This window comes from Perca fluviatilis, chromosome 16 (genome assembly GCF_010015445.1).
Source record: "Perca fluviatilis chromosome 16, GENO_Pfluv_1.0, whole genome shotgun sequence".
Lineage (NCBI taxonomy): Eukaryota > Metazoa > Chordata > Actinopteri > Perciformes > Percidae > Perca > Perca fluviatilis.
In genome coordinates, this window is record NC_053127.1 from 20,610,226 (window position 1) to 20,636,857 (window position 26,632).

Below are 26,632 nucleotides of genomic sequence, written 5' to 3' on the forward strand. Positions count from 1 at the left end.
GACGGATCATGCCATCCAGCATGTCCCAGGCCAGCCCTTGTCACACACGCGCTCTACCAGGATTGCACTTCTAAATGCGCGCTCCATTGCGAGCAAGGCTTTTACCCTGAACGACCATTTCACTAAGGAGAACTTGGATTTTCTCATTACGGAGACGTGGCAGCGGGAGAACGAGCACTTTCATCTTAAAGAACTATGCCCCCCGGACTGCTCTGTGTTTGGTACTCCGTGGAGGCGGACTTGCGCTGGTTTTCCGGGATTCTTTCTGCTGCAGTTTGACGGACACCGCTTCATTCAATTCCTTCGAGCTGCAGATGTGTAAGGTTGGGAAAATACACCCCTTTTACTGTGTTTTAGTTTACCGACCTCCTGGTCCTGCACGTTCATTTCTTGACGAGTTCTCTGAGTTTTTAACATCTATCATTAAACTAGATTGTGTTTTAGTCCTTGGGGATTTTAATTTGCATGTTGACGATCCCTCTTGTTCAACTGCAGCTGAACTGTTGACTATTATGGATTCTTTTAACTTTGTACAGCATGTTTCTGGCCCCACGCATGAAAAAGGCCACACGTTAGATTTGGTATTCTCTTGTGGCCTAAACATTGATAAACTGAGTGTTGAAGAATTTCAAATTAGTGACCACTGCTGTATTTCTTTTAATTTGTCGCTTACCATGATGCCTACTGTCTGTAATGTTGAAATACAAAAACGCATCATTAGTGAGACAACACCTAGTGAGTTCTCTGCCTCTTTTGACTCTCGCCCCTTTGTTGAATGTGATGATGTTGATTCACTTGTGCAAAGTTTCAACAACCACTGTCTGTTGGTTTTGGATATGGTAGCGCCTGTTACAAAGATTTCAGGGTCACATAAAAAGGCCCTCCCATGGATAAATGATAACATTTGTAGTTTTAGGAGAAAATGTCGGAAGACAGAGCGTCAGTGGAAAGCCACTAAATTAGAGGTACACAGACTCCATTTAAGAGACATGATGCTGGATCTGAATGAATTGATAAAGCAGGCTCGCTCAGCTTATTTTTCTAACCTTGTGTCAGGAAATAAGAAGAATCCAAAAGTCTTGTTTGACACCATTGAAAATCTTACTGCACCTTCGGCTCCTCTTGTGCCTGTGTACACACGTGAGGATTGTAACAACTTTTTGTCGTTTTTTCTGAACAAAGTACATGACATTAGGGCCAGTGTTAATTTTCCACTCATCAGTATTTGTTCTACTGAGTTTTCACCGGTGTCGTCTTGGTCGTCCTTCACTCCTGTCAGCCTACAGGATGTGAAGACCATAACAGGAATTATGAAACCGTCTTCGAGCCCCGCTGACATTGTCCCAACAACTCTATTGTTGAAAATGTTTGATATTGTCGGCCCCTGTGTGGAAAAAATAATTAACCTGTCACTTAGATCTGGCTCAGTCCCCAGCTACTTCAAACACGCTGTGGTAAACCCGATCCTTAAAAAGCCCAATCTTGACCCTTCAGAACCTAATAACTACAGGCCCATATCTAAACTTCCATTTATCTCCAAAATTTTGGAAAAAGTAGTGGCATGCCAGCTGACCTCCTTTATGGAGCAGCACAACCTGTTTGATACTTTTCAGTCTGGTTTTCGAAAATTACACTCCACTGAAACAGCCCTTATCAAAGTCTCTAGTGATGTGATGATGGCATCAGACTCTGGCCGCTACACTGTACTTGTACTTCTTGATTTGACTTCTGCTTTTGACACTGTGGATCACAGTATACTGATCAATCGGCTTCAAAATGAGATGGGACTATCAGGATCTGTACTTCAATGGTTCTCTTCCTATATTCATGGCAGAACCTTTAATGTTGCTGTAAACAATGTACAGTCTGATGTGACCAATTTGTCCTGCGGAGTGGCACAAGGGTCAGTTTTGGGTCCTATTTTGTTTTTACTGTACATTTTGCCACTTGGTCAAATTATTGGTTGCTTCAAGGATGTATCATATCATTTCTATGCCGACGATGTCCAGTTGTATTGTTCTTTTAATGATGCTCCATCGTGAGTTCCATCGTTTGTCTCTGTTCCTAGAGTGTGTGTCCTCCATCAAAGACTGGCTGGCCACCTGCAGATAAATTCAAACAAGACTGAAACGCTGATCTTTGCTCCAGACCATAAGATCCCACTGATCAAACAGCACCTTGGCTCTCTGGGCCTCTCTGTCAAATCCAGCCTCAGAAACTTGGGGGTTGTGTTTGACCAAGCCATGTCTTTGGAGACACACTCAAAACAGCTCGTCCGAAATTGCTTTTATCATCTTAGTAACATCTGTAAAATTCGCAAAATATTGTCAAAAAAGGATCTGGAAATGATAATTCACGCTTTCATATCAACAAGACTTGACTACTGCAATTCTGTTTTTACTTGTTTGAATAAGTCTGCCTGAACAAATTGCAAATTGTTCAAAATTCTGCTGCTAGGCTTTTAACAGGTGCTCCTCGAAGGTCTCATATCACTCCAGTCTTGTCGGCTCTCCATTGGCTCCCTGTAAAATTCAGAATTGATTTTAAGATTTTAGTACTGACTTTCAGAGCCTTAAACGGTCAGGCCCCACAGTACATTCTGGACCTTTTGAAGCCGTATTCCTCTGGCCGGACCCTTCGGTCCGCTGACCAGAACCTGCTTTTAGTCCCAAAGACTCGTTATAAGACTCGAGGGGACCTGTCTTTTGAGTCTGTTGCTCCCAGACTGTGGAACGCCTGGCCCCTGTCCATGCGTCTGGCAGACTCTGTTGTCTCTTTTAAAAAGGATCTGAAAACATGTTTATTTAGGAAAGCTTTTGGTTGATGGGTTTTCACTAGTGTCACTTTAATTTTACATATGTGTATACATTTTATATTGTTTGTGTTACCTATTCTTTTGTACAGCACTTTGTGATTTTATCTGTGAAAAGCGCTTTATAAATAAATTTTACTTACTTACTTACTTACTTACTAATAACTTACAAAAAAATGTTTTATTAACTCTTTACTGGGCATGTGACAATGGAAAAGGAGGATCAAAGGAGAGTATATTAGGTAAAATGATGCACTGTATGGAAAAAATAGCTAAATTTGAGCCCATTCAGGTGCCAGTTTTTGTCCAATCAGGAGTATTGAGAGCATGTGAGAGGTGACCATTGTGTAATCAAGTGGGAATACTTGCTCATGGCATGGCAAAATGGCAGAATGAGAGAGTGGAATGAAAAGTGTTTTATTCAATTTCAGCTTGCCAGGACTTACTGAACTGTTGTGTTGGTTGCCTGGTAACTGTAATACTCGGATATACAAGAGTGTAGTGAATAAGACTGCCACAATTTTTCTTTTTTTCTTGCTGCTTGTGTTCTTCTTCCTCTCCCTCCCTATAGCTGTGTGTGTGTTTATATATATATATATATATATATATATATATATATATATATATATATATATATATATATATATATATAAAAAACATATAATGTGTTTTTTTCCATCTTTTCTCTTTTTTTCATGGGTATTGACTGGGAGAGATCACAGAGCCACAGTTGTGACAGTGAACTCATACAATGACAGCAGGGATGAAAGGCAGGACTAGAGCGAGGTCAGACTTTGCTGAGGGAATATTTCACAAAGCCATCAGTCTCATGTAGAAGGCAGTGTTGGTAGAGAAGTGACATCCGCTGCCCTGTTTCTCTGTCGGCTCCTCTCCCTCTTGACCAGTGACACAGCAGCAAGGTGTGAAATGTTCACTGGCTGCCTGTGTGTGTGCATTTGTTTGTAAGACTGTAATAGTGTAGATTCTTTATGCATTTTTATTTTTATTTTGTTCCTCTCATTTGCCCCCTGAGGTGTGCCACTATTTATTTATTTATTTATCTCAGGTTTATTTGTCAGGGACAATGCACACTAATAATACATACAAGTAAAACTGTGCCAGAAGAACGATTAAGTTATCAATAATACATACAGAGTTGGCCCTATACAATAAAAGTTGATTACACTAATGCTAAAAGACACTAACATAAAAACAAGAACAGTTGGGTGAGATCAACACAAATACACACACAACTGAACTGTCAGACCAGATAACAAACAGGGCGCAATATCAAAGACATATATGGTGGACATGCACAAAAACAACATTGCTGGGACGATAACAATCAACATACTATTTTCCTAACTATACAATAGTAAAACAGACACACAGGCAGAGCACAAAACAGCACTTCTCCTTAACGGGACAATGCAGTCGCCTCTCGCTGCACTTCGTGTGGATCTGTAAGCAGTTGTTGCTGTGCTCACAAACTGGCTCAATCCCGGAGGAGTTAGACCATGTAAGATTTTATACACAAGACATAGATCTGTATATGTAATCATGTTTTCCAAACCTAAAAGGTTATATTTTTTCAAATATGGCAATGATGATGGTGTATGGATTTCTTATCAAGAACCTTAAGAGTTTGTTTGAATAGGGAGTGTAGTGGTTTGAGAGAAGTTTCACTAGCTTGTGACCAGGTTGAAAAAACAATAAGCGATATGCAAAAAGATCGTCGAGTGCATGTACATCATCGCAGCCTTTGTTGACGTGCAGCTTCGGACATATCTACAATTTGGCAGGTTGTACTTTTTTACAAACCTTCTTAATGTGCAATTTAAAAGTGAGATTGCTATCAATGTCAACACCAAGGTATTTAAAATCTGAGACAACTTGTAGTCTCTGCCCCGCTACAACTACATCTCGTTCAACTTTTGGATTTACTAAAAATACTGTGATGCTGAAGACCAGGAAATGTGTGCAAATTGAGTGAAAATTCACTGAAAGATCACAGGAAATGATCAGTCCTTCTCTTTCAGTTTCTCACTTCCTCACTCTACACTGTCTATCTTGCACCTTGGCGAGCTGTCGAATAATGCGAACAAAACACAATCATCTCCATCAGCTACTGAAAATTGGCTATCAGGATTTGATGGCTCTCAAATATAAACAAAACAATATGTATGTGAGAGGCCAAAGACTGCCCAGCAGCTGGCTTGTAGCTCTAGGCATGCTTTCAGGATGTTTTGCTCCCTCTCTGAAAATAAATTAAAATCTTTTTACAGTATGTTTATCAGCCAAAATGAAGAATTTGTTGTGTACAGGGAGAGTGATTTATTAATCTGTAATTGAAAAGATAGCACAATATTTTTTCTAACCTGCAGACTCAGCATCTGCGGTTATATTCTCTTTGTTCTTCCTCTCTTATTCTCTTTCAGGCGCTGTCTCTTATAGCTGTACAGGTTTTCAGGCTCACTGGAGGCATTCCAATAGATCCATCAATTTGGCAAAGCAGCGTGTGTGAAGCATGAGAGTCATTCCTTCGGGATACACACGCAAATACACAGACACACACTTGGCGCTAATAGACAATCTATTTTGTTTATTTGGCTCTCTTCTGTGTTTTTACCTGCAGGAAGTCTCAGAGGTGACGCTCTTGTTGTTGGTCAGGTTGTCTGTGTTGTGGTTCCCTTTGTTTTTGTACATATCGGCCTATATGGTTTGCATCAAGCTGTTCATTGAAGCCTCCCATGGCGTATTCTCTGCTAGACGACAGTCCTGTCTGTTCTTCTCCTCTCTGATTACAGTGCTGTCAATCACAAAATAATATGATGGTGCACCAGTGTCTGTATGCATACTGCGTGCGCACACACACACACACACCACAGACAAATCATTACTCTCTTTAAGCAAAACTGAAGCCATACAGGCATTAGCTGAAAACAAGATAAGCAAGTGTAAAATGTTCATAAAGTCTGTAATTTCCAAGAGAAATTGAATGACCCACAGCATTCACTAATCAACAACATGATATATAGAGTATGCCCATATCCGTATGGGCCTTGCAAGCTCATTAAAAAGCAACAAGCTTCATTGCATGATCCAGATGATATGACGCAACTAATTAAAAGGTGCCACACTGTAAGGTCTCAATTTGCTGTTGAGCAAAATCGAGACATTCTCTTTCAGGGTTGAACGATTGGAAAGGTTTCACCACTCGTGATTGACATTCAAGATAAAGACAATGCTGTTTCTGCTTACACGCAACAGATACACTGTTCTTCCTACAGTTATTTAATCAGTTGCTCTGTCTTTTGTCTTTGTTTTTTCCTCTCTGTTTTCTGGCATCTGCCTCTCTTGCTGTCCATCCAACCCCTCTTGTCTACTTGGGGACTCCAGTGATGGCTTCAAAAGGCAAAGCTCGAGGTGAGTTGTGGCTGCATTTCACTGCTGTGCCTCTAACTCAGCCTTACATGACTAACCTTAGTGGAACAGAATTTACTTCTTTTTTTTCTTTTTCTTTTTTTATATTTGACTGATGCCTAGTCACATGGGTATTTTTGTAAACAGGGGTTTTCCTGTCCACACATGCACTGTTTTAACAAAATCCAAGTGAGTTTTAAAATGGTAGCACAACTACAACATAAAGCTCATCTTATATTCATCTATAGTTTATTTTCTTCATATTTGCATGTTAATTATTTAAGTTCAGTCAGTCTGAGGTCTCAAGGATAGTCCGAGGTCGTAAGATTAATAATCGAGTGTTTAACTGTGTGATATTGCCCTTTACCATTACCAGGCACTGGAGAGGTGGTAGTAAATTACAATGATCAAAATCTTCTCCATCATTCCCTGTGTATTCCTTGTGTCTGCAAAATGGCAGTGAGAACGGATTACAGATCAGAGAGTCAGAGAGGAGAGAGTGTTTATTAGAGAGGAGATAACCTGATTTCATTCAGCTGTGTGCTTCAGTAAATATGCCTCTCAAAACTAAGGATTTAGTCAAGCATGAATATAATCTAATTCTGTTTAGTTAACATAGTTGGCTAATGATTATAGAAACACAGGCCTTGAATACAGTCACATTTCTGAGCAGAGATGTGATGATAAGTCAAATGAAAGGATAGACATCAGCTCAGAGAGGCATACTTAACAAACTTGGGATTGGCTATATGTACACATAAGATTGTATTATCACTAAATTGGTGGAATGCAGTATTTTTAGCTATGGGTGGGAATAATAAAGTAATTGTAAGTAAAGTAGTATGTTATAAAGTGTTTTCCTTAAACAATCCAAATCTGAGTCAAGCATGAAAATAAAGGTAGACCATATAAACAATATGTGTCCAAATGTAAATGTGTTGGAGTGCAAATAATCAGAATAATAGCACCACATATAACCACCTTGATCTCAAGTGGCCCATCTATAAAAAAAATAATATATATATATATATATATATATATATATATATATTATACAGTCGACAGATAAAAATGTGTTGTGTACAGTAAATGCTCTTTCCAATTACTTTCTGTTTTCAGAAAATCTATACTCTTTCTGCACATGCTCATCCAGCAGAGTCAACAGTGTTCCCCTGGGAAGACGCACCACACTCTCTGCCTTTGTTTGTCGTTCATGAGCACTCTCCACCACTTTTCCATGTGGTGCATCTTTCCTAGCAGACCCGTGTTTAAATAAGTGGCGTTTACTTGGGAGAATGTAAATCATAGTGGGTAGCTGGCCTTCTCTTTATTAACCGCAGTTGTCTGCTCTGATAAAACTTTTGCTTTTGTACAAACAACAGTAAATCATTCTGCATTTCAAGCTTGAAGCAAGGTTTGTCGTTTTCAAAAGTTTGCCTATTGTGGAGTGATAGATTTGTATATTGCTCATGTGAAAATCCTACAGTACTGTCTCCCTTTTCCTCCTCCTCCTCCTCATACCCAGTAGTAGCAATGGTACAGTAGTAACAGCATCAACATCACATTTCCCCTCACACTTCACTTAGCTTGTCTACCTGCTGTGTCTGAATGTGTAATTAATTTAAACCATCTCTCCGGGCCAACATCCAGCTGCATGTGTTTGACTAAAAGATCTCCATCTCATTCACTGTTGACCCTCCTCTCTTTAAAGGCCACCCTTATCTGGCTATCATCCTTTTCTATCTAACTGCGACAGTATAGGAAATCCATTGCACTCTTAATAGGGGAACAGAGAATGTGTAGATCAGAGTCAAGCACATGTCTCCCTCCTGCCTCTCTCACTGTTATAATGAGGCTATTGGTAGGAAAACATAACAAGCCAGATAAGATTCATGCTGATCAGTGGGCAGATAAAGGCTCATTTCACCTCAAAGCACCAGTTCATCAGCGTGTGTGTGCCTGGGAGAGAGAGAGAGAGATCTGTATGTGTCTGAAGGACTGAGTGACTGGTTAAAGCCGCAGGAGGTAGAATTTAAAGTAGAGTATGACCTCTTCTTGGAGTTCTCCCTTTCCCGTTCTGTCTAGCCCTTCCCTTCAGGCGAACATGGGCATGCACTGACTTCATGCAGTAACCTTTACAAGTACGAATGATTCATTTCATCCAGATGGCATGCTGTTGTATATTGACAATTCTATGAGAATGACTGTCCCGTTTTCTTTGTAAAGCCCTTTGAGATGACATACTGTGATTCAACGCTTTAGTTAATTAAGTTTTAATTAGCAGCAGCAGTGACTAGAGTTAGCCGAATGGCTAAACCACTAGCTAGTCTGCCACGTTTATGTTTCTCTCACAACACCTCTGGCATCTCCTCGTTTGGTTGGCAGCAGTAGGTAGAGGTGTTGAAATTAATCAAATAATCGATGCATCGAATTGTGGACATGGACGATGCTGCATTGATAATCGGCCGGCTCATAATCAATTATTTCTGTTTACAATTAAATGTAGACCTAACAACGTTTCTGTTTACATATTCTGGTATGTTTTGCATATTCAGGAAGTGCCATGTGCTCAGTGCTGTAGTTTTATGTATCAAATTTATTTAATTCAATTTTATTTATAGTATCAAATCATAATTTAAAATCATTTAGTATTAGAGCACTGCAGAATGTTTTGTTTTTGAAGCTTGAAAAGCTATGCATTAAATATCCTGCATGGCTTTAATAGAAAAATTGATTTGACGCATTGTGATGCATCGAGATATCGAATCGAATTGAATCGCTGATATGATAATCGTAATCAAATCGAATCGGGAGATCATTGAAGATTCACACCTCTAGCAGTAGGCGGTGCCGCAGCTCATGCTGCCTTCTGAACAAGGGGACGGCTGAGGCTCTGTGAGAGGAAACGTAAACATGACAAACAAGCCTGTGTTTGTGCTAGGCTAAAGGCTAACCCAAGCAGACCAGCGCTCCCAACTGTTTTCACAGCAAATTTTGCCTCTCCATACAATAAACTGGATTACTTTTTTACACAATTTGGTTTATATATGTACTATATAGATTGATCACAATACAGTCTCTTATCTAATAGGTTAGCCTTGAATTAACTGCAGTCCTGAGCATTTGGCTACGGTAAACAGAACTTTTGCCAAAAGTAACGTGCATTTGCATTGGCAGAATAGCCAATAGGAATGCTCTCTCTATCTCTCTAAAATGGCCAAAGTCCCCTGTGACACTAGGTTTACTAAAGCCTGAAAACAGCTAGCCAAGGAGTAGATGCAGAAGTCTTTTCTCAGACCACTTGAATTACAACATGCTGAAAGATTATTATGGAATGTTTGCCCAACAAAGCCAAAAACCTCCACCACCAGCTTTAATGGTGCCTGTTGCATAAATTATTTTGTAAATGTATATATAGGACAGCTGGTTACTGTATACAGCGCCAACGATTAATTAAACCTGTCACTACACTGTTATTATTTTTTATTAGTGTAAGATTAAATCAGTGTTATTTCAAAAAAATGTGACAACATAATGGCTTCCCTGTCAGGAATCAGGGATGCAAATGAGCACGAGGTGCTCATTAAACACAACACACAGATATACCGTATGGCACTTGTATAGGGTGCGTGTGTGTGTGTGTGTGTGTGTGTGTGTGTGTGTGTGTGTGTGTGTGTGTGTGTGTGTGTGTGTGTGTGTGTGTGTGTGTGTGTGTGTGTGTGTGTGTGTGTGTGTGTGTGTGTGTATATTATGGACATTTATTTGTGGACATTGAAGATATTTTGATATAAGAGTTTCCTCAAATGATGTACTCATGCTGGGTTAGACTAGTCTGAGCTTCGCTTTGAAACGAGATCTTCAGTGTCAACTCTGCCCTGGCTGGAAGTTGTGGTAAAAGAGGATTGCAGCTTGACACACGAGCCAAATGATAAGAGCTGTTTTTAAAACTAGCACTTTCTGTTCACTGAATCTTGCAGATCTTCCCTGGGGTGAAAAGTGTTTCCCCCAATCACTCTTAAATGAACAGTATCTGTCAACACATCACCAAACATTAGAAAATCACACTATGGCATGTTGATTTGGGGAATTTGGGAGTTTTTGGTGGCAGCAATGATTAGTCTGATTTCCCTCGTGAATGCCACCCTCATCCTTCCGATCATTCCGCCTTCACCCGTATGAAAGCATTAAAAATGAATTGCTTTCTGTGATAAAAAGAAGTCGAGCGCATTTCTCCTCCACATCAGTTTGAGAACATTTGAGAATGTCCTTTGCCACTAAAAAATCTGATTTCCCTGACCTTATGCTTTTATGACATTTAATTTACAAAAACTACTAAGCCAGCAAGCATGTGTATGACTGCTAATATTGCTTTGCTATTGCTAGGCCTTATATTTAAAGAGGGAATAGAGTGGAATATTTGATCCTAGATATACTGTATGTAGCCAAAGCTTTGCCTTCTGTGTCCTTGTAGCACTGAAAATATACCAGATGAGACTGAGATTGCTTTTATGAGAATTGAAAATAACATTTAAAGCACACTGAGAAATGCACTTATACATGCTTACAGTTTGTGTATAAATCAGGGCAGCATAATTTAAATGCCTGTTTCCCCCACTGCTTGACCATATCGGAGAGCGTGAGAAACAGGTCCTCTTTGGCTAGAAGGAAGAATTTTAAATATTATTAATTTTTGCACTTCAGTTGTTTACTCCGGTCCATCCTTCCTTGCTTTCACTTATCTGTCAAAATATGTACTTTTGTCCTTACCCTAACTCACCTTTCCTCTTAGCTTCTTCTGCTCGCTTTTGCCAGCTGGAAGGAAGCAGTGTATGGAGTCTTTATGAAGGCCAGGTTTACCTCTGTTATAAAACCATGATATGTCTGCCCTTGGCTCAGAAAGGATAGTGAGACCCTGGCCATTCTGGACTTAGCGAGCTTGAACTCAGGTAGCTTCTACAGAGAATGGGCAGAGTTTTATATCTCTGCCCTTTAACTTGATGTGGCTGAATCAAGGGCAGGAATACTGGGCAAATGATGGGAAGCGTGTCTGGTTACCAATTTGAAATGAGCTTTTCATAAATGATTATATAAGATTTGTAGTTTTTCCTCAGCAACAAAAAACAGAAACTGCTGTGTGCTCTGGCATGTGTGTTTCTTGTAGTGCTTTGTACACACAAGAAGGTGCTATCATAGGAGAAATTCTTCCTGAATGTTTTTTCATCACTATATTACCATCTGTTAACATCTTTTACACCCCAGATGCAACTAGAAACACCCTCCCCCAAATCTCAAAAACAAGCCAAAAGATGTCATTCTCCCCTCTGACAGCTCATAATTCATACCAAACTGTCACTCCATGCCGCACTTAAACAACACCTAATATCTCCATGGAGAAGTAGGTGATATTTTGTTGATCTGACTTCAGTTGTTGAGTTGGACGTCAAATTTGTGATGGCTGCACCAACAGCTGCCCAGTCTAATTACTGTATGTAAATGACAACAGCACTGCCATAGCCAGCCTCTCTGGTGCCGGATAATTAATTTCATATCTGCAGATCAGAAATGACTGTCCTGAGGTGGTTGTACACCAGTGCTGAATACAAAGGTAGCTCCACCCTCTGCATGGATTGCATTCAATTTGCTCACAGCAGGAGTCATATCACTGTCAAAGAAGCATGTTTAGATTATAAAGGTGCGCGCGTACACACACACATGCACACACACACACACACACACACACACACACACACACACACACACAGAAATTAACATAAAATTCACTCATAAACACAAACAGAACAAAGCATAGAAGAACAAAAAATAGGTTTCATCACTTCAGTTATAAGAACCAGAAATTACCCAATGTATGGCTATTTGCATAATAATAATGTGATTTATTTGAATATTTGTAACTCATAAAGTTCAGTTTATTAAATGTCACTAAACTTTAAAAAAGAAATGCCATCATGCATCATTACCTATTCTCCCAGCATGGTGTCTATGAACGGAATATATTACACATACACGTATCCATCCTGTGAATTGTTAGTTATCAGTTAGTTGCAGCAGAAATTGATATTCAGATGGTATATCCAAACAGCTTATTTGAGTTTATCAAATGGGAAAATGCATATATCCTTAGATATATGGAAGATAAATTGAGCATATTTTCACTTGGCAATGAAGGCAACCTAAATGTAACTGTATCCCCATTCCAAACAAAACCGCTCTAAATGCTTTTAATTTTGTTTTTACTCCTTTAGCACAAAATATTGTGATTTAGAGAAGACTAACTTATCTAATGGCTGGCTTGCTCAAACTTGAGGGTCTGGCTGTTGACATGTGTAATCACCTTCTCCTCTGCTTTGAAAAGATTTAAAAGAAACTGTAAGTGGCAGTACTGCAACCCCCTTTGCTTTCTTGTTTAAAAAGACATATATTGTATCTAGTTTTGTCTCACTGGCAAAAAAAAAGAAATTTCACAGGGACACGCAATTTAATTTTAATGTGAATAGTGGAAGCTCCCTTTTCAGGTGTTATAGTGTTATGACATGTTGATAAATCCAATTTGAGATGCACTGTGGATTCGGGATGAATCTTGAGAAAAAAAACAAGACTGTGTGTATAACATGTTCTTGAGAAAAAGAAGAGTTTGTGTGAAAAATGTCACAGTGGGAGGGAGAGTCCCAGAGCGAGGGCACTTGTCTAGCTTCTGTTCCAGGAAGTTACTAACAACATTTTGTGTTCCATATTATCGGCTAAAATTGGTCCTCACCCAGAACAACAACAAAAAAAACCTGCCTGGAAGTCAGTACATTTGTGTTTTCAACATTTTGCTGTTGCTCTAGACCAGTGAGTAGGTTGTTTCTTGCTCAAGGTCGCTGTGACAGGATACATGGCTGGTTGATGAATTCACACCAGCTCTTGAGATGATCAAATTCTCGACCTTGTACGGTCTCTCCAATCACTGGGCCACCCTGCTGCCTGACACTCTGAGAATCACTCAGTCTGAGAAGCTGGTGTATCCAGCTGCGTAACCACCTGTGTAACCTTATAGACACTTACTGGTCATGGCAAAGCTGTCATGTTATCTTCTGCATCTCATTCGTGATCGTCTGAGGGGAATGCTTTTTGAACAGTGAGTCACTTGAGGTTGTGTTTAACACTTGATTATTCCTGTATGATAAAAACAACAGCATGTATTTATAACACTTTTTTATTTTTACCTTGAGTTTAAACATGTATTAAAACACATTAATAATAAAATATTACTCTATAAGGCAATGCTGTTTAGTGTTATTTTCACCAAGCTTGAATATTTGCAGGATACTTCTGGTGTATTGCAAGTTGGTTCTTGGTTGGTTCAAACCCAAGGTTAGCCAAACATAGGATCATGACCCAAAATGTCTTTTGTAAACATCTGTCACAGTTTGCATAATGTTGTACAACCTTTTTTGGTTAATCTTCGACCTTCTCTTCTTACTTTAGTGCATGCACTTAACAGTATGTTGCAATCACGGTTTATGAGTCAACTTAACGAGTGCACTAACTTTTAGGGTTACCTGCCATTAACTGGTTTACAACCTGCCTGATTGTTGTAGCATTCTGTTTCTTGCGTCAATGTAGCAACATCACTGTGTTCCCAGATCTCAGAGATTAATTATGTTTCCATATCTAATAGAAATTATGGTATTCTGAAAACAAGACTAATGCTTTGAATTCCAATTTACAGTAATGAAATCTTGAATCTGCATTCATAAGGTATTTATGTTCGACTAGCTTAATAGGTGAATTGGCTAATCAAAACTGTGGACTGCCTCTATCCATTTTATATTCTTGTATTCCAAGCCCATACATCATAGCTCTACAGCTCAGTTGAGCTTCAGTCCTGCTACAAAGGTCAGTAGCTCCAGGCTGTCCGTCTGTCTCCCTGCATCTCTCTCTTTTTCTCTGCTTCTTGAATGCCTAAATAAGAAAGGTTAGTAGACTCAGCTGCTCTTGCTTGAAAGGTCATGTTGGAGAGCAGACAGGAAGCATCCTGGATGCTCGTATCAGTATTATTTGTCCGATAGTTTGCTTTGGCAACAGGTACTGTCTGTCTGAATGTTCCTTCGTGTCCTGTGAATATCTCTACTGGCCGCACAGGCATCTACTTTTGGCATAAGTCATAGTTTGGTCTTTTAACAAATATTGCATTCAGTACTTTGTGTGGTAGGCAAACGTCCAAGTGATCGTGGGGAAGCTTTTCCGCCAGGTTTGATTATCAGCCAGTGCATACACTGGGTACTGGAGGGTACTGAGTGGTCCCATTAAATCTTAAGATTCAGCTCATCTAGGGAGACAGCTGTGTGAACAGTAAAGTGTGAGAATCTTACTAAGAAAATAATTATTTGCTATTTGTTTAGGCAGCTGTAGCCCACATTACATAGTCACCATCCTAAACGAATCAAGCCTCACATTGCTAAATGGCATTTATGGTGACATACTGCATATATCCAATTTAAGTTAAATAAAGCAAAGGTAATTTCATTGTGTCATTACTTTATAATGTCATGCACATACGTATGTTTTTGACCTGGCTTAGCCTTGGCATGTCAGTCAAAGTGGAGGGCAATTAAACTGACCCTACTCTTCATGAGAGATAGAGCCCAATTGAGCACAAGAAAGGAGGTAGGATCAAGATAAATTTGAAAGACTGGGGAGCACCGGGAGACAGAGAGAATATGAAAATGAGAGACAAAGAAAGTGGAAATGCCACCCTTCAGGGATCAACTAGAGGAGGAAACGTGACACAGAGAGAGAGAGGAATAGAGAGAAGGGAATTGAGTGGAATGGATGTGAACTGGAAAAGAGAGAGCACGAAACTAAGAGTAGGAGAAAGCGTGGAGGTGAAGTAAGGGAAGGACCTAAATTTAGACATGGAAATCAGAGAGAGCAGCTGCCTCTTTCCCCCAGGAGATACATTTAAATCAGGTCTGGGTGGCCAGTGGGGAGAATGGAAGAACCTACTCCACTGGCCAATTAGGCGCACAGAACACTTCACTGTTCTAATATAACCATCATTGTGGCCCCTTTGGCCCTTTCAGTCCCACTGGACGTGTTTCACCAGACACCGATGCAGGCAGAGGGATCCCCGGACTATTGTAACTTTGTATAGGCACTAGTGCCAATGGAGAGGAGAGGATAAAAGGGAAAGGAAGGTGAAAAGAAACTTTAATATATTCTATAACAATTTGTAGCCTATGTCCTGATAAGTAAACGTAACTTATCTTACAAATGGATGTGGGGTCTCATGTGTGACACCTGTAGTGTGTAGAGCATTGAGTGTTGTTAAGCATTATTGCCGTAACATTAAATCACCCAAATCTCTAGTTTTCTTGTTTGTCAAAAGCAGAACAAACTAGCAGATTATATTTTCCGGGATGAGTACAAAGTTGACAACAAGCGTGCATTATCCCCAGAGTGTCTCCACCTTCAATTACATTTTACAGTGACACATCCACTGCAGTAATGAACTAAAATTATACACTACATATTGTGCAGAACCTCACAGAAAAATCATCATTGCCAAAATGGTATGGTAGTTAACCATTAACTTCCCTTTGTGGCCAGCACAAAGGAAATAAAATGTATCACACTGGGCTGTATGTTGCCCAACTGCGTGAGTGAGAAAAATGAGAAAAAAGTAAGTGATTTAAACAGAGGAAGTAATAAAGAGAGCGAGGGCAGGCGCAGGAGAACGGTAAATCGTTGGCAGATCATGCCTCATGCAAAACTTTCATGAATAAAACATATTCCTACCCTCCCATAGCTCAGATCCATTTTTCCGCCGTTTCCCTGCTCTTCCCTCTCTATCTCTCACATGCATGATTAACCTCGGAAGGCCTTAATCAGCACTGGAAATGACCCGTGCTCCTTGACTTACCTCTCTCTACCTCTCCTCCCCTCCTTCACCTCAGCCTCTCCCCTCTCAACACGTCCTTCACCACAGGTCTGTCACTGATGGGGTTTGCTTCACCTGCAGAGAAGCGCTGTTTGAGGGTTTGTTTATCTTAGCTGTGCAGTCATTAACTGCAGTAAGGCACACACAAAATTGCCTGCTGAATGAGATATATTACATTAACAGCGTTTGAATGGAAATGTATCAAACATAATCACACAGGAATGGAATTTAAAAATGTATGTGTAAATATTTCTTATTTCTTTGTTTTCTATATATATATATTTCTATATATATTTATTTCTATATATGTTTCTATATTTTCTCTCTCTCTCTATATATATATATCTATATATATATATATATATATATATATATACTATTCTTTTTCAGTTTTATGATCCTTTCCTGGGGGGATGGTGGTTTAAGACGGGAGAGTTAGCTTGGAATGAATAATCTGTCTTACCTAAGCCTTTATTCAGTCTTTAAAACCTGTCCTCTGGGGATAGGGACAGGGATAGATTTATGGTTATTATTTACTTGCTCACAGCCTAACACACTAAAGCACACACACACACACACACACACACACACACACACACACACACACACACACACACACACACACACACACACACACACACAGCACAACAGTGAGCTGTCCAGAGTTCTGTAAACTAGCAGGCAGTTATTGATGAACCTATTGCAAAAGCGACCTGTCCATGGTGCTGAAAACTAGCTCCAGTCAGACTTCGAGGTCACACATAATTATATAGCTCTGTTGTCTGTATCTCACATTGGATGCAGGCATTACACACACCAACATTCATACAAGCACACACAAGTCCACTGAGAATGTTTTTATTGGTCTTCCCTGTGTAGCTGAGGTTTCAGGGTTGGTACCACAGGCTAAAATGCCCCCTGTGTGTTCTATGTTAGCATCCAATTTAGCACACAGTAGTGACTGGCCATCCTGGCTGAACATTCACTTTTTAATTAGGGTGTTAAGTGTTTTTCAAAGACATAAACCACATTTCCTCTCTTTGTCCTGTAGTGTGAGGGGCTGATTTGCTCCTCCAGTGATGAGAAGTATTTTCTTTATTTTATGTACATCTTTATGAACCAACTGGATAAAAATCACATTACTTTTAGTCTACCTTTATAGTTGTCATGTTATATGATCATCTGAAATCTATTAAGCAGATTTAATTACCAATGCAACCTTACAATTCAAGCAATCAAAAATTCACCATCTGTTTCACTCTGTCTACCTCCGTATCTTTCTCTCTCTCTCTCTCTCCTGATGCATCCTGATCCTTCTCCTCTTACACGTGTCTCTAATGTGTCATGTTACAGGCATCAGCGGTCAATACCCTCTGGTTCAGAATATGACGGTGACAGAGGGTGGGACGGCGAACATGACCTGCCGTGTGGAGTATAATGACAACACCTCCCTCCAGTGGTCAAACCCAGCACAGCAGACCCTCTTTTTCGGGGACAAGAAAGGTGAGTTTGGAGATTGACAGACAGCAGCAGCCGCACAATAGATGCAGTCTTACAAAGTATTCCCTGTGTTAAGTTTGTGGTAGTTGAGAAATGCACAAAACATACAAAAACAGGATTATTTTTTTAGGCTGGAGAGCAACTTGGAAAAACCACTCCGTGTTCCTGTTTGTTTGTCACTTGAATAAGCTGCTGTCTTTGTTGTGTCATAGCATCTGTCCCACATTTCATGTGTCTGTGTTTTCCTGCCTGTGCTCTGCTTTTACAGCAAGTGCATTCACAGTACATAGAAAAAGAAGCACACCTTTCCTCTTGGGATGGATTGGATGTGGCTATTATTATTTTTCAATAATCCATCAACCTCACACACACACACACACACACACACACACACCCCTCTGTTAACGAGAACACTTGAGAACAAATTTGGTCAGCTCTCTTTCTGACTGCTTTTGCCAAAAACAGGATAACCAGTGGTGATCATCACCTGCCATGAACAATTTGGGAGCTTGAATGTTTCGGTTTGTTTGTTTGTTTGTATGCAGTCCATTTTACTTCAGTGTCAAACATGTGTGTTGTGTATATTTGATAGTTGTAAAATTGAAAAGGATAAATACTGGTGTAATTTGGAATTCGAGATCAGCAGGGGAAGGTTGTACTGTAGATAGCTGCCATAGCTTTGGTGATTGCTGTTATTGATGTATATCCATCTCATGATCAGGCAACCCTTGAAACAGGTTGATTACATCCCATTGAAAGGAAGTGGTGGGTCAAATTAGTTTTTTTTGTTCCTATACTTTTCTATCTGAATCAAAAGATGCATACTCGAACGTTTCATGTTGTTTTTCAGATCAAGTTAGAACATTAGAGTGTGCGAGTGCCCTTCACTGCAACCCTGTAGTTCTTAGACCATACTGCCTCGAGCACACACAGTGCAGTATGAATTAAATCTTAGCTAAAAGAACAAATCCAATCACCTGAGCCTTGAATGGTACAGCATTATGGCCTTGTGTGTAATTGATGGTGTCAGCATAACTACAGGGGAATTTTGTTGCGCAAACATCAAATTTTGTTGCGCAAGGTTAGATCTGTATTGAATTGCCACAACAGTGGAGCCTGACAGGCCAACAATACTAACTTGAAAAGATTTGTTTAACTATTTCCCAAGATTTCCCAATTCAATACTGTAAACATGCCCAATGGGAAGGCGTTCACTAATGTTTTAGAAAGGGAGCAGATCAAAATAAGTCTGTCAATCAAAATAATGTGTTTAATTAAACAAATAGTTCAAACTTATGAAATTTTGGATATGTAAGAATGCAACATAAATGAAGCAAAAAATGACTGTAACTTGAGCATTGTCTTTATTAAACTATTTATATACAGTATATAATATTAGAACGTTTTGTAATATAGGAAGTTAACAACCTCATCAACCTGACACCCCACTTCCTTCCAGAGAGAAGGGCCTGAGAATCATGTGATCTGCAAAAAAGACTCCAAGCTCTGAATAATAAACACTTTATATACTGGAGACCTGCACGGTGCTGCAGAGACATTTCTTTCATTAAACGGATGCAAACCCTTGTTATCTTAGCACACATTCACAGACAGTAATGCACACACAAACTAACAAATACACACACACACACACACACACACACACACACACACACACAAATTGTGGGTGTGGCACAAAGCCACCAATGTTTTAATGGCTAATAAGTACAAAGGCTTTATTCCTGACCTTTTACACCCTCTTCAGTAAAGTCTCCATAAAGAGGATTCATGGCTGTTATTTTGTTGGTCCATGCCTGCTGAAATGATTGTGCCCTGTGCCTCTCTCAGCTGTATTAGTCGAGTGTAATAGAGTATGAATCACACTCTCTTGTAAGTGTCTGGATTAAGCACATATGGGATTTACACAGTCTTCTTCCATTATCCGTCTGCCCACTGGGCTGCCTTGTCCATTTGTGTGTTCGTACACTGTGTGTGTGCGTGTGTGTGTGTTTTCATGTGCGTCTGTGTTTGTAGGTGTTTTTGCATACTGGGAGTGAATGCATGCAAAGCATTTCCATTTTCAACCATTCACATTTTCACTTACCGGAAAGAGCAGCAGTAAAAAGCTGCTTTGAACATTAAATTCAACAGTTGATGTTCTCTGCAGGTTATTCCATATCACACCAGGGGTCGGTCTTGGGGGTCTATTTCATGGCATTTCCAGTGCAGAGCTCAGAGATTGGAAATAAAAAAAAAACAGCCAAGGACTTTCTTATTATCAAAAAAGCAAAGGGATACTACTGTGGCCCCAAAATTGTGTGTGTGTGTGTGTGTGTGTGTGTGTGTGTGTGCGTATACATGTATGCGTGTGTATACGTGTAGGTGTGTGCTTTGGGACTTGTCTTGCTGAACGTGGCAAATTCAGATGCACATGCTGATGGGAGCACTGAGATGGTGAGTGTTTCCAAAGTGCCATTGGCAGTGTGAGAAAGGAGAGATGTCTCAGCTGCAAACACCTTTGAGCACAGTTGGTTTCAGATTAATTTTCCTTGCTGCCTGTTGGGAAGAAGAAGATGGGGATTAGGGCACACAGTTGCTCAAAAATACAACCTCAATTTGCCAACTTTTTGCATACATTGCTCTGTTATGAAAAAATATCTGGTTTTGTTCTTTATGGCAACATACAATAAATGATGTATATAAAGTCCAACATCTTCATTTATGTAAAATCATTTCAAGTTCTAAATAATTAAAATGTTGTCGTTTGGGAAGGCAGTGCTGAAAATGTCTCTTCTAGTGGAAAAAACTAAGGTTTTTGTGACTTATTCATTGCAGTCTATTGAAAAAATTATAACTTTTTTTCCACTTACTGTATATCATACAGAATAGATTCATATTACAGACTTTTGTATATGCTGGCAACTGTCCAAAAAAATCTGATGAATCTATAATGTTTGTTGTCTAATTCAACAGACATGTTGTCTGTGCACATGTGCCTGCATGTATTGTATCTCCAATAGTTTTACTTACATCTTCTATTAAAGTGAACATAAACATATTGTTTTTCAAAGACAAATGCAGCAACTGACTTCATTACAGTCCTTAGAGTGGTTCCGGTTTTGCCGCTGTTGTTGTTTAATGCCAAGGCTGAGGCTCACTTCCAAGACGTTTAGTCAGATGAAATAGACTCCTCTTGTCTTCCGTCCTCTCAAAGGTGCTCCAATGGCTGTGAAGAGTTGTTTGAATTTCAAATAAGTCATTGTCCCGAAAGTAGCCAATTATGTCCTTTCCATCACTTACCACAGAGGGACTTAAGCTTCGACAGTGAGAAAGATGAGCACTGTGCAAGAGGGATTCTCTCTTTTATAAGATGTATAAGAAAGAGGCTAATACTTCTTCACAAATTGCTCTTTTGGTTTCATGTAATTCAAGAACTTATAATAGCTTTATTTCCTGGATTGAAAAATTTTGCAATAAGGCATAATTACAATGTATTTGTTATTCCCGTACTAGATAGAACCAAAATGTAATTACTTTCCAGGCTAAATTAGCAGGCCTATTTAGTGGACAACCTACAGTACTCTCTTGATCTCTTTCCCATTTATTTCATTATCTGCCTTCCGAAGTCTTGCAAAGGATTGTGGTTTACCTGTCCTTTATTATAAAGTATTTGCTTAACAGCACTCATTTGGTAGACTTGAATGCATAAAGATTTGTCAAAAATGTGGCTAAAGCAGCAGGCACATGTATCGGCAGATGTATGGAAACAAAAGATGCTGTATGTATTTTTCAATTAGGGTGTCAGTGGTTACTACATTAGAGAATGGGTGCTCGGCAGGATAAAACACGACTGGCTTCACGGTAGTGCGGTTGTTCTTTCTTCAAGGGCATATTTCAAGAGTCTTGGGTTTATTTTGGGTTTGATTGCATCTGTATTCAGTCTTGACTCACTTTCTGACATAAGGACATTTACCACAAGACTGGTTCAGCATGCACATGTACTGGCAACTCTTCCCCTTGTTTACATTATCTAATAACATTTTCTTTGTTGTTTTTTACCCTTGCTGGATCTAAAAGTCTCCTTTTCGAAGGAATCAAAAGGTTAATTTAATGATTTTGGAAAATAAAAAAAAACATGATTGGAATTACTTATTGTATTTTTATATGTATGTAATATCAGGATTTCTTTGTATACAACTGACATGACAATTTGGCAATGAAACTATCCAAACATCAACATGGATTGCAGTTATACAGTGATTGACATCATTCTAAAGAAATGCTTGATTTATGTATAAAAATGAAAATTTTGAGCAGACATTTCTGATGTAATTGAGGCAATTGGATTTGGCTCATGCTCTTTCATGGAAAAGACAAACGACCATCAAAAGGTCACAATGACTGTGAATATAACCTTAGTCTGAACTCAGTGAGTCACCACGCACATGCATTGATTCATTAGTACAATTGTTATCTGCAGCATTTTTAGTAGAGATAGACAGATTATCATCCTTGGCTGATAATCAGTCAGTTTTTTGGCAGTTTGCAGATTATCTGTATCTCTGCTTTATTTGCCTGATAACCGATACTTTGGCTCCGCTACAGCTCTGTGTCTGTCCCTCTGCTTTGGTTTGACTCACCACTGAGTCTGACTTAATGTCCCATCCACAACACTATCTGACTACCTTTTACTGGGTGTTATGTTGAAAGTTTCTAAATTATGAAATAATTGCTTAAAGCAAAGTTTTGTGTTGGATTTTGTAACATTCCAAAATCTTTCATTTTCACTGTGTATGCATATCATTTATTGGTTTTATTAACTAATAATAATTGGTGTTGGCCTTGAAAAAACAGTATCGGTTGATGCCTAATTTTTAGTGTAAGGAAGGTAATATCTTGATGTTGTTTGCAAAATTACCAAAGTGTCTCCTATACCTGGTGGACATCTCTGCCTTCACTGTGCCATCTGCAGATTGATTGAATCTGTTTAAACATTAAGATTAGTGTTCTGGGTGAACAGCTAAGGGCCAACTGCTCGTTTTTAGGCCCCGAGCTGCTAAATATGAAGCTATTCCGTCCTCAGATGTCAAATATTCAGCTGTCTGAATCAATTTGCTGGCTGTTTGTGCTTGTGTGAGCACGTGTGTGTGTGTAAGTGCACATGTACGTATGTGCATGTGAAATGTCAAGCATTCCACCTCTCCAGTATGCAACCATGAAAGCTTTGATGCATTCAGGGTATCTGTGCCTGAGCAATTTAGGGGATAGGCTTTTAAAAGTTTTCCAAAGTAAATAACAAAATAAGAAATGCCTGACAGACTTTTTATTAAACACGTAGCAGAACTTTCTCTCAAAACTTAATCTTAGCAGGAAAGTTAAACTTTTGAGACAGCTGTCTTTTTTTATCCTGGAAGAGTGCCTCTATGAAACATCCTTTCATATCGTCCTGAAGATTGGTACGGTGTTCTCTGTGATAGAAAAAAACTTGACTGTAAATCTCCAAAGATCCCTAACAAGTCCCCTCTCCCCAAGACAAGCACCATAAAACATGAGAGGAAGAAAAAGAGGAAAAAGGAGATGGAATGTAGGCCTTGGTGGGATAAAGGGGAGGAATTAAGGAGGCATTTTATGAGAGCTTTCAGACGCAGTTATCACCTCTGAAAGACACAGGCAAACTTTTCTTTGACCTTGAGCATTCTGCGTCTTCTTTCTTTGTCGCCTCGCTTTGCACATGTCTTTGTTTGAGTAGAACATTCAGCTTTTGATTAAAAAGAAAGCTTTTTCTACATACTTTGCAATGTATTTATAGTTGCTGACAGGTATAATAATTACAGGCAGAGATCAGTGTGTTGTCTATGCATCAGAGAAACTGGTGTCAGATAAATGTCAGCTTTGTTTCTGCTGTACAGCTGAAAAGAGTAAGAGACTACATTGTCAAATGAAGCAATACATCCAGTAATTACTGCCTTTATTAGTAGAGCCACTTATCATCTAGGAGGTATAGAGAAAAATACCTGAGGCAAATGGGAATAATTAGCTCACTCTTAGTGGCAGGCTTTTTCTTTCTCTCTTCCGGTAGAAAGTTCTAGAGCACAGACTTGGGGGAAAAGAAACCATATTTTATAATAGATTTTCAAAATGAAAATGTGGCTCTACCAACACTGTCCACTTTCTTTCAAATGCTTTTCAAAGTCATTTTTGAAGGATAGCTGTAGTGGGTATCCTAGAAAAGTCTCCGTATAGACCAAGGCACTTGTTCTTCTATTTTGGAGCCAGAGGGGGAAAATGTATCCCTCTGCAAAACACAATAGGGTTTATAGGCAGGAGCTGTCTCCTCACTGACCTGCTTCTCACAAGGACTTAATGAAGTAGGGCTGGTGGAGGTGTCCCACTGAACTCGGCATGGCAGGTAGAAACTGATGAAAGGAAATCATTTCTGTCACAGGAGAAAATCTCCACAAGCCAATTACTGTATAGAGTATGGCACATTTTACATTTTAAAAAGCTGGTGTGCCTTCGGAAAGGTATAACATGTAATGGAGGTTGAGAAACGGCTGAGATACAGAATATACATTAAGCTTTTCAATAAACATTGCATTCTGTTGCTTCTCTTCTCTCTCTCTCTCTATCGCACCCTCACTCACACAGACACATACACAGACCAGCTCAAGTCTCCAGATGGGTTGTTGACAAGAAAAAGAGAACAGTCACATCCACACACAGGCAGCTGAATGTATATTCTGAAATTTGCACTTTTCTCATTATAAAAGTGTGTCAGTTGAATGAGCAAACACCTGCCAAGGTTCTATTCTAATACATACTGTCCCTGGATAGACGAATGGATAGGGAGGGGGAGGAAGGAGGGGAGGCCAGTGGAAAGCTGGGAGATGAAAGGACGGGGGGGGTAAAATGGCTAAGTGAAATGTGCAAACATGATAGCCTTAAAGTGAGTGAGTTTGGAGTCATGACTGTTTGCTTATGCATGCACTCTGTATGCCAATACAATAAACACATCCTTAATGTACAAATGTAATTACCCTTCATACACACACATCCCCACACACTATGGTTACTCACCTGGTTCTTTTAATGATGGAGAGAAGCCGTAGGAAAACTGCTAGATAGGCAGCCAATTTAGATATGTAGGTATGTTCTGTATGCCTACACAGCACACCGTAATACAGCTACACGGTGATGTGTTGCGATTTTAGTGAGACTCTGGCAACATACTGATGAATCACAAAACCATCAGCTGTGTGATAATAGACGTAGGTTTCCTCATATTGAGCTGGAAAAAGCTTTTTGGACTCTGAATTCACTTTCATACCTGTAGTTTGGTTCCCTTGGTCTGAAATAAGTGGACAAAGAGATTGCCATTTAGCTGTTGTGGGATCCACACACCAAGTGTTGTAAACATTAATAATGTTTTGGACAGTTTTGGGGCCCTATGTCGTCCCTGCATCATAATGTTAATAGCGATCAAAATGAAACTGGCATTTACAGCATTCGCTACGTCTGACTGTGTCACAGTGAGATGTGGATTCTCAACAAAAAGACCAAGCCCCATAACTAATGATTGGGGTTGAAGCAGGGGAAAGATTGTTGTTATGTTTTTGTGACTGTACTTGTGGGTTTCATGGGATGCATTCACAAGCTACAGTACAGTATGAAAATTTGGAAAACAAATAATTAGCAGGACGTTTAAAAAAAAAAAAAATGTAAAGTAGGAAGCATCTTTCATGGGATAAAAAGTTGCTAGGCCTGAGGTGAGAGGAAATTATCTGGTGGAAATTTCCATACACACTTTTTTATTTTATTAACCTGTTACTCAATAATTGTTCAAAAGATTATGATTGAATGTAACATCATACTTTCAAGAAAACTATTTCACTGGCTGACTGAACCCCTTAGAATAAAAACCCCTTAGAATAAAAATGTCACTTTAATTTAATTTGAAAGAAACAAAAGATATTTAACCTTTTCTCTGTGCAGCGTCTCTCTGTCTCACTTTTCCTTCTCAAAGATGTGGCTTTCTTCTCATCCTTTACAGTTTTTTTTTTTAAAGACAGCTGACTTTTCCCCTCTCTGTTCTGTCCCTTTCAGAATACTGTTAGGGAACAGAGAGCCTTGTGGCTTTGGTGTTATGGCCGTTTACTCTGTTTTATCTGATCGGTCATGGCTACATTCAGAGGAACCTCAACACGGCCTGTAAGCCGACGGTCATCAGCCGTTGTAATAAGATGAGGAATCTTTCCGCCCCCACTGGGTTTCTGAATATCTAACTGCATCTGCTTTGGCAAACTCATAAAATTGTAACGTTTCAAGGTACTGTGTTAGTTCTGCTGAGATTAAGGCAAGCAAATGTATAAAAGACAACTCTCTCTCACTCTCTCTCTCTCTTTCTCTCTCTCTTTGTCTTTCTCTCTCTCACACACACACACACACACACACACACACACACACACACACAAACACAAACTGTAAGCTCCTTCGTACTTCAGCAGCAAAATAGACACAGGTGTATTGACCATTTGTTGCAGTGACAAAGTGCAGCTTTGCTTCCTGTCTCTCTTACTATGTACACAGATAGACACAGATTAAGGCTAAATGAGCAAAAAATATGTTTGTATATTCAGTAAGTAGTTATTGTGGAATACAAGTCCTCCACTCTTTGTTGTTGTCGACAGTGCCGTCCTTCATGAACACATTCAGGACTGACGGCACTAATGGACTCTAATGGATGGCAGGCAGCTGCAGCACCTTCACAGACAGGTAGCAAAGGATACATTCATCTCCTCTGCTCTCTTTGTTGATTTTCCAACCTTTCACTGGGCATGGAATGAGAGACAGGAGGCTACATTGCTCCTGAGAAGAGGGAGAAATAGAGACCTTATTGTTTATTTCTAGAAAAATCCTATAAACCAATTGAGTGATGTGTGTGTGTTCACTCCTTT

At 39.5% G+C, this 26,632-nt stretch overlaps 1 protein-coding gene across 7 annotated transcripts in view; it reads left to right on the plus strand.

Annotated features, from left to right (window-relative positions):
* cadm2a (cell adhesion molecule 2a) overlaps positions 1-26,632 on the plus strand; it is a 227,660-nt gene that overhangs the window by 151,299 nt on the left and 49,729 nt on the right. For 6 of the 7 annotated variants that reach the window (XM_039777192.1, XM_039777197.1, XM_039777193.1 and 3 more), the window contains 2 exons: positions 6,212-6,238; positions 17,532-17,681. In XM_039777192.1, coding sequence (XP_039633126.1) covers positions 6,212-6,238; positions 17,532-17,681 — 177 coding nt within the window. The remainder of the gene's footprint in view (positions 1-6,211; positions 6,239-17,531; positions 17,682-26,632) is intronic. The other variant, XM_039777194.1, reaches the window with a different exon arrangement.